The sequence below is a fragment of the Pseudophryne corroboree genome, chromosome 11, assembly GCF_028390025.1.
Source record: "Pseudophryne corroboree isolate aPseCor3 chromosome 11, aPseCor3.hap2, whole genome shotgun sequence".
NCBI lineage: Eukaryota > Metazoa > Chordata > Amphibia > Anura > Myobatrachidae > Pseudophryne > Pseudophryne corroboree.
The window spans coordinates 67,612,222-67,621,923 of NC_086454.1; the positions used below are offsets into that span (position 1 = coordinate 67,612,222).

General features: G+C 43.6%; 1 protein-coding gene across 1 annotated transcript; it reads left to right on the top strand.

The window, feature by feature from the left end:
- The first annotated feature begins 255 nt into the window (after positions 1-255).
- Positions 256-9,216, top strand: FTH1 (ferritin heavy chain 1). The gene is made up of 4 exons (XM_063944394.1): positions 256-459; positions 4,829-4,975; positions 7,127-7,252; positions 8,946-9,216. The coding sequence occupies exons 1-4, from the start codon at positions 358-360 to the stop codon at positions 9,102-9,104; spliced, it is 534 nt and encodes a 177-aa protein (XP_063800464.1). The 5' UTR covers positions 256-357; the 3' UTR covers positions 9,105-9,216.
- Positions 9,217-9,702: the final 486 nt, after the last annotated feature.

The following is a 9,702-nucleotide window of genomic DNA, read 5'->3' on the forward strand; positions in this document are numbered from 1 at the left end:
CTAAAAGCGCAAGATTCAGGCGCGGGTGGCAGTCACACGTAGCCTCCCCATGTGTCTCTATCACCATGATGAATGATTATGCTCTGTGATTAGATACAACAAAACTGTACAAATAAAACGACAACTGCCCTGGAAAAAGATGGCGGCTGGCATTCAACTCCCGCGCCCAGCAGCCACTAGCAGGGGGCGGGACAGTTCCCCTGGCAGCGCTTGGGCTGGTGGTGACGTAACGCCAGTATAAAAGGCAGTGGCTGGGGCTACTGCGTCAGATAGATCGCTGTTGCTGCATCGTGTGAGGATACATACAGTGCGGTTCCCGCTTCAACAGTGCTTGGACGGAACCCTCAACCAGACATCATGAGCTCCCAGATCCGCCAGAACTTCCACCAGGACTGCGAGGCTGCAATCAACCGCCAGGTCAACCTGGAGCTGTATGCCTCCTATGTGTACCTATCCATGGTTCGTATTCTGCCTGCGCCATCCGCTATCTGCTCTTATGTCCTGGGGGGAGTCACGCTGCAGGGTGGGCTGGGCAGGCATTGCTATGTAGGCAGGCAACGAAGGGCTCTCCTCTGTTACCCTGCCAGTTCCAGCGTGCTGTGGGTATGAAGTGACTGCCATGGCATGCTGGGCCTTGTAGTACAGCTTATCTGTGGCTGGCAGTGTCTTCTAGTGCTTATGGGCTGCACACCTGGCACTAGGTACCTGTGCTAAGGTAGTCCTGTTCCTCTGGGCAAAGTACTGCTGGCTCTTATTACCTGGCGCATAATCTCTCTAAGCAAACGAGATGCTTTATGTACTCCAGTCTGGCATGGGATCAGGTGTAGGGATGGGCATTGCAGATCCTGCTCATGCAGAGGCTGTTTCCTTGCATGTATCATTTGTTTTGCTTCTGGAGGCATTATGTATTAACAGGATCCCTCCAAAAAATCATGTTGATGGCTGTGATCTGGTGCCTTTATTGTAAGTGCATACAGCATTACCCTAAAGCACCTTTCACACATGCTGGTATGTCCTGGCTGGCAAAAGCCAACCAGTTCTTTGTTGGCTGTCGCTGCCCTTTCACACAAACTCTGAGCCATGTTTAATGCTATGTGCAGCAGCAAAAAAGTATGTATGGGGTGATTCACACCCTCAATCCACTGCCTTCAGGGATGTCGTGGCCTGGCAGTTGTTGATCAGTGGGTAGATCTGGCTGCAGCATAGTGACTGGGTTGTGTGAGGACCCATTGGGCTGAGTATTCCTTACAAGCCTGGCATGGCAAAAAGCTGTCCAGTAGCTTGCTCTGCTGGCTAGTGTGAAAAGTGCCTAAGGCTGGGTACTTGGTGGCCAAATGGATATACTGTCTGCCTGATGTGCCAACTAATCTATTGCCAATCTGCTGGTTAGCATATCTGTCCACAGGAATAGGTAGTGAGTGACATTGATGGCGGTTCCTGTGGCCAGCCTATAGGTCCGGTTGGCAGTAGCTTGTACACAAGCAGATCTACTGATGGATCAGCACTGGCCATATTGCAGGGCTGACCTGACGTGTCTGAATGACTTTCAGACATATTTGCTGTACTCATGAGCCAATGGTCCAGATAATGGGGTAGATGTATTAACCTGTATAAGGAAGTGATAAAGCAGTGTTAAGTGCAAGGTGATGATGAACCAGCCAATTGGCTCCTAACTGTTAATTTACATATGGGAGCTGATTGGCTGGTTATCACCTTGCATTTATCACTTCCTTAAGCCTTCTCCAGGTTAATACATCTGCCCCATTGTTGCTTGTACAAATCACTCTATAGTGAGCATAACTCTGCAACTGTGTGCATGAAATGACTGGTCCTAGTTTAAACTTTGTCACAGCTATCCCTGGTGCAAAATACAGTGTAAATCCCCTTCCCCCTACCTGTGTGGTATGACACTTTTTATTGGTTGTAATAACTGCTAGGGAGTGGATCATTATTATACAAATACTTGTGGGCTGTGGTACCTCCTTGTCTGATCTACATAATATCTCCTCCTATGCTGCATGTAAGAGGCCTCTGTGCCATTAGGAACGGTCTGTGATGCACCTTTGGGTATGCAAGTGTGACTACATGCTCCATAATAGAGGTCAGGGTCTGCTTTGCATTCTCCTATCTTCCAGTGCACTGGTACACCTGCTGCATTAACTGAGTGAAAGCTGGTAGGGCCAGTGGCTTGGCCTTATCACATGTGTATGTTCTGTTATCAGTCTAAAACACATGGTGGTGCGGACTAACATTGGTGAAGCAGATCACAGCCTATTAGCAGATGCACATGAAACCCATGCTGTTTCTGTTCAGGAATAACATTCAAAAATAGTTTTGGGTTCCACTTATATGTACTAAGAATGGTTATTCTGTGTCATGGGTCATCTTTTGCACATTCATGCTTGTCATGTCTGAATACAGGCATAGTAGCTTCCACAGGCATGGCTAAAGTCTCGGTGGAAACATACAGTATGTTTACAGATAGGTCTCATAACACTTCATTAAAGTGTGTGGTTTTTTATTTTGTTTAGTGCTGTGGATTTCACAAGCTATGTTTTCAGAGCCTGGGTTTACTGGCTGCTGTAGTCCTATATGATGGTAGTTGCACTGAAATCATTAACTGTAAAGATGATATATCATGTTCTTGCCTTGTGCGCGTACATTCATATACAAAGACATAATGACCTCCAAGACTTGTGTACGTGTGGTGGGAGGGGTATGTGCGATGCATGGGTGGGAGATCTGATTGTAGTGCTCTCTGCTGGCCGTAATGCAGTATTGAAGAGCAGAATCAAAATACTGGTATTAAGGAATAGTTCAGTTATTTTGTTAATCCATATAGTTGCAGTGGCAGCTTTAGTGCTATCAAATCTCTTATCCTTAAGACAAACATGTGAAGGCTTTCTTTGTCTAAACACAAGCAGATTTGTTTTGACACTTACATAAATCCTGACAAAAGCAGTGACTGCTAATATAAGCATGCTAACTAGTTAATTAGCTCCCAGTGCTATCCAATTCAGTGTGATATGAAGCCAAACAAGAGGATTTCTTCTTGCATCCCTCCAGGTGAGTGAGCGGGGAAAAAAAGGTGCTGTGTTCTGCCCTTAGCATGGCAAGACAGCATTGTGCTGGGCACTTGGCGAATGCTGACTCTCGTGATCAAATACCCTTTAGTTTTTGACATAACAGCGTGCTGAACTCTACACTGACTTGACCCATAGAAATCTTTCAGTGCTGAATAATATGGCTTGCATCTGGAGGGGATGCAGTAGCATTACTGCTAGTCTGGTTTCCAGAGGTCACAATGCTGATGCCGGAATCCTGACTAGTAGTAAAATGTCGCTGGCAGAATCCTGGTGCCACAGTTTCTTCTCCCTCTGTGGGTGTTCATGACACCTATAGAGGGAGAATATAACCTGTGGCAAGCCACTGTGCCTGCAGCGTGGTGAGAGCAATGAGCCTGCAAGGGGCTTTCTAGCGCTCTTTTCGCTGCCTGTATACTGATGGCTGCCAGTATTGAATACTGAAACCATCTAGAGTCTTATAAAATGCATTGGGATTTAATTGGGTGCACTCCTAAACTGACCACTGAACAGGCTTCTACGAACATTGACTAGGCACTTTATTTTTATACCTCATAATTTTGGGCACTGTACTACAAAAAGGATCTCCCAGTACTAGAGTTCAGAGGCGGGTGACCAAACTGATTAAGGGGATGGAGATGCTTGGAATACAAGGAAAGGCTTGCTAGGTATGTTTACACTAGAAAAGAGGAGAGTAAGAGGGGACATGATTAACATTTACAAATATATAAAGGGAGAATATAGCAGAGCTTGTGGACAATATCATCTTGATAAGATCCACACAGGGGACTCGTGGACCTCTGCTTAGGTTAGAGGAGAGAATTTTGCACACAGAGATGAAAAGTTTTCTTCACAGTAAGAACGGTGTATTTAGAATTCCCTGCCTGAGTAGTAATGGCAGACTCTGCCAATTTTAAAAATGGGCTAGACAAATTCCTAATGGATGAGGATTATGAAGGGTATAGCACATGCTATAGTAAAAAAAGAATGCAAAATAACACCTGACATTCACAACAGTTAAAATTAGTTGTATAAATAATGGTGTAGGAGACAACAAATAGGTTGAGCTCTATGGACAAATTATCTTTTTGGGGTTTATTTTTTAACCTCAAACTGTTACAAATTTGTTTTATTGCCAACTGACCCTTTACCCAGATCAGTGTTAATTCCAAAGCTCTATATAGCTGATGTGCAGGCACAAAGATCAATGTCCCTGAGCAGAATAAAATACTTGACAATTAAACTTTTCTAGAACAGCTGCTTTAGTAGCGCAAATGGTAGTGGCACAGGTGACTGAGTAGTACCTCGGCCAGTTTGATTATACCTTCTGTGTCTGATAATAAAACACTGGCCCAGATTTATTAAGACTTGGAGAGTGATAAATTGCACAGGAATAAAGTACCAACCAGCTCTGCCATGATTCAGGCTGTTGTAAAAATGACTTGGGAGCTGATTGGTTGGTACTTTATCACTGTGCTATTTATCACTCTGGCTTAATAAATCTGAGCCATTGATAGGCTGCCTTGAGAACAGTGTTTGGGGAAACCCTGTTCAAGGGTATGAAGTATGGTAGAAAATGTAAGTAGCTCAATGGCTTAGGCTCTACACTGAGTTAATTGTAACAGGAAAAACGAATGACATTGGGTAAGTTGTTACAAGTCTGAAACTGCAGTGTTTGCAAATTTGTCTCCTTTTTTTCCTGCTGTACATTGTCCCTAACGTTTGCGTTGCTTTTCTTACCTTAGTCTTATTACTTTGATCGTGATGACGTGGCATTAAAGAACTTTGCAAAATACTTTCTGCACCAATCCCATGAGGAGCGTGAACATGCAGAGAAACTTATGAAACAGCAGAACCAACGTGGGGGACGGATTTTCCTGCAGGACGTGAAGGTGGGTAAACGTGTAGTTTTGTGTTTCTATTAATATAGAATTGTGCTCCTCAACACTTGAGGTTCCCCAACAGGCCATGTTTTGAGGATTTTTTTTTTTGTGGGATAACTACCTACCCATAGTAAAATAAAATGATGACTGCGCTTATGTTTATGATAGCAGCTCCATCCAATAAAGACAAAAATACACACTAAAAAGGAGCGCTTAATTTGGTTGGAACGCACATACCTGTAAAGAAATTGTTTTTAGTTAGTAAAATGTTTAGGCTCTTTTGTGAAATGGTGGTGGAACGGAGACAATTATTATTGTAACTGTGAATTGTGCCGGACAGTCTTTTTGCCAAACTATCCCTGCTGTCCCTATCAGTACCTCTTGCGGCTTGCTGTTAGATGGTCTCAGCGCGCTTCAGCATGTGTCACGGGTGTTATGTATTCCGTCTTCCCCGTTGCTTGCGGCTGGTCCGGCTCCGTGTCTATCGAGCGGCTTGATTGCTTGGACGCGTGTCAGCGTCTCGGCTGTCAGTGTTTGTATACACTGTTCTCCGTCTCTGCACCAAGTGTCTCCTAGGAGAACAGTGTATGCAAACACTGACAGCCGAGACGCTGACACGCGTCCAAGCAATCAAGCCGCTCGAGAGACACGGAGCCGGACCAGCCGCAAGCAACGGGGAAGACGGAATACATAACACCCGTGACACATGCTGAAGCGCGCTGAGACCATCTAACAGCAAGCCGCAAGAGGTACTGATAGGGACAGCAGGGATAGTTTGGCAAAAAGACTGTCCGGCACAATTCACAGTTACAATAATAATTGTCTCCGTTCCACCACCATTTCACAAAAGAGCCTAAACATTTTACTAACTAAAAACAATTTCTTTACAGGTATGTGCGTTCCAACCAAATTAAGCGCTCCTTTTTAGTGTGAACTACCTACCCAACAAAACAGATTAACTCGCCTCTGATTAAAGAGATCCACAAAACACAACTCTTCCAGCATACCGTTCACTGATCAGCTGGAAAAGCATGCTGGGACTTGTAGTTTCACAACAGCTGGATGACCATGCTGTAAATGCTCATAACCCAATAATGCTGCTTTTGGCAGTATGTTTCACATTACTGGATACAGCAACTTGATGGCAAACTCTTTCCATTTAGGGTTATTTTTAGATGTCTGTCAGCTATAAAGATGGAAATGTTAACGTTTGTTCTTACTCTGAAAATCAGACTCCTTTTTAATAAGACTAATAAATTGTCCTGTTCCCAGATGACATGACTGGGCACAATCTGGCAGAGTACACAAATCTGAATGGATAAACTAATTGGTTCTCTGGACCTAATTCAAGGTTGATTGCAAAACATTTTCCTCTAATGGGCAAAACCATGTGCACTACAGGTGGGGTAGATCTAATCTGTGCAGAGTGTTAGATGTGGGTTATATTGTTTCTGTGCAGGGTAAATACTGGCTGCTTCATTTTTACACTGCAATTTAGATTTCAGTTTGAACACACCCCACCCAAATCTAACTCTCTGTAATATCTGCCCCACCTGCAGTGCACATGGTTTTGCCCATTAGAGGAAAATGTTTTGCAATCAACCTTGCATGAGGCCCTTTGTTTTGAAATAGGGTGTTGGCCTCTTGTCTACCAGTATATCTGCAGTGTTTGTGCATATGCTGAGCAGTCTGCATCTATACACCATGGGGAATTTCCATGAACATGCAATTACGGTTTCTATGGCAGCTGCTCTCTAGAGCTGTCCGGCTTCAGTTATCATGTGAAGTCTAAAGTTGCACTTTTAATTCATATGCAACTGGCCATATACATCAAAGTATGAGTTCGCTGGGGAAACTGAAGACAAGTACAGACTTCCCTGCCTGTTTCCCATATACTTATACCAATGACCTGACACCTACTCACTATAATGTGCCTCGTATGGATATATTTTTTGACTGGCTATTGGTATGTTTAGTAGTAACAATTAATTTACTTATTATGGATGGATAGTCTTAATTGTGCACACGGCTTATTTGAGGTGATGGTGTCTTGCTTTGTTCATTGGAATTCTATACTGGGCCAGCCTTAGCATGGCTCTAGCATTTGTTACTGGATAGGCAATTGTTACCAATCTGACTAGTGCTGACATCTGATTACAGAAGCCAGATCGGGATGAGTGGGGCAGTGGTTTGGAAGCCTTAGAATGTGCCCTGCAGCTGGAGAAAAATGTTAACCAATCCCTATTGGATCTGCACAAACTGGCAACTGAACGGAATGACCCTCATGTGAGTAAGACTGGAGCTGGAGGGAAATGTGTATTGAATTTGTCATTTTGTCATTGAAACTACAACTGTCTTGTTAGAAGGCAGTTACTCGTTGCATGGCCCTAGTTCACGGGTGGGTGATTGACCCTCCAGCTGTCATAAGCCATACATCCCAGCATGCCATGCAACCTAGCATAGCCAAATGGTAAAACTACAGCAGGGAATGCTGGGATGTGTAGTTCTACAGCAGCTGGTAGGCTGCTTATCCCCTGCTCTAGTTGGTCCTTTCTCTTATGCAATACAGGGCAAGCCTTAAAATGCAGTTGTACTGGTGTAGGTTATCACGAGGATGAACAGTGCTCGTTAAGTCTTAGAACTTTTCTAGTTTTTACTGGCACTTGCACAGTATGTCTTAAGGTGCATACACAGTCAGATTCAGGCTAACCCCGATTCTCACTATGTGACAGGAGCTAGGTGACTGTGCTTGCGATACGGACTGTGTGATTTTGACTTTTTCTATGAGACTGTGCAGGCAAGTCAATTTTGACTATGCTTGCAATGCCAACTGCATCTGGATCACAAGGTGACTTTCACCTTGTGATCTGCAGTAACTTCTTATGATTTTGACTATATAGTCAAAATCGTAAGAAAATATCTCTGTACACACCATTAGTATACAGAGATGAATGTATTAAACAATTGGCTGTCTGCTCATAGAATCCTTCTGTTTGAGGCAAATTTAGATGAAATGTTGCTAAAGTAGCCAGAACAGCCAAACACCTGTGAGTTTATTTCTAAATTGAACACTTATATTGCTGGGTAAGTGCTTTGCAATAGTTCCCATAAGTGTTGCAGTTGTCTGTTGCTCTCACACTTCGGTGTGGTTCATCCCAAACCAATTTGAAGTTTGTCTGGAAACTGCTTTTAATTTCCTGGTTTGAAGCCTACAGTCTTGTTCCTTTCCATAAGTGGTTGTGACACAGGCTGATATGTATTGGGTCATCAACATGCTGTAGGATGAACCTCTGACAAACTATACACAGCATGGTGCTGCAAAATGCTAGGGAAGGCCTTTTGATTCAGGTTGCCAACTAGGGATCCAGAGAGGCTGCAGACATCAACTCCTCCTGGCTTGGAAACTGGTCACTTGGATTCATTTAAGAACTTATGGCTTGTAAAAGCTGCACTACCCAGTGTTTAAGCCTAAAATTGAAAAGGGCAGTGCTTTTAATGGCAAACCATAGGGGGTATATTGCTATTCAAGGCATTGACCTTTCAAACTTGGACTCGAACAAGCCAGGATGCCAGTCACCATTTAGTAATCGACACATGCTGAGAAACTGTCCTCTTGCTTGACGGCTAACTAAATCCTAGTGTTAAACAGAGCTGTTCAAATGTTGGTTCTTTGGTCCACCAAACCATCTGCCAACATTTCCTATCCAAACTGCAATGCTTCATGGCCCAGGCAAGTCCTTTATGCTGCAGACCAGCTGTAAGTTTGTTTAAACATACATACATGTGCCACAGCTGCAAAAACAAAGGAAAAAATGGTCTTCTCACAGATTTGTTTTCAATAAAGTTCCAGCTTCAGGGCTAAATGGGTAGCCTTGGGTGGGTAAACTACTGTAGCTAACTGGGTGCTGTCACATGTCTCAAATGTTTCTGGGTTTTTTGTATAAAGTGATCTTGAAGTACTTTAATCTCTCCTCCACAGCTCTGTGACTTCCTGGAAACCCACTACTTGGATGAGCAGGTGAAGTCCATGAAGGAGCTGGGAGACCATGTGACCAACCTGCGCAGAATGGGAGCCCCACAGAATGGCATGGCTGAATACCTCTTTGACAAACACACTCTAGGGGAGAGCCATGACTGATCTCAAACCTTCATGTCCTGCTTCATGCACTCTCCTCTATACATGTTTTATTTGTTAAATCCTCTGGTTTCTCTGCTATATTTTTGCCTCCAATAAAGTTATTCTACAAGTATTTTGTGTGGTAAGGTCTGACAGCAAATGCTGATTGGCATGGAAGGGGAAGCATGGTTTTATTGAAGTCTTAATAACCAGGTTAATTGAGTGTATTCTACTCTATGGCTTCTGCTCCAGGGTTATCCTGCACTCTGAATCAGCAAATATTGCAATCGGTGACCATCTTAGATTTTAGTACACTTTGTGCATGGTACATATGTACCATGCACAAAGTGTACTAAAATCTAAGATGGTCACCGATTGCAATATTTGCTGATTCAGAGTGCAGGATAACCCTGGAGCAGAAGCCATAGAGTAGAATACACTCCATTAACCTGGTTAATGGAGTGTATTACAAGGGGACATGGGAATTGACCAAATCCAGGTGCTCACAAAGGCAAATATTGGATGCCTATTTATCCTGGACCATGGGAGAGAATCAAAGAACCTAAACCTAGGAAGAACATACTGGTTGTAGTCATCCATTCTATGGCCAATGTGAGCA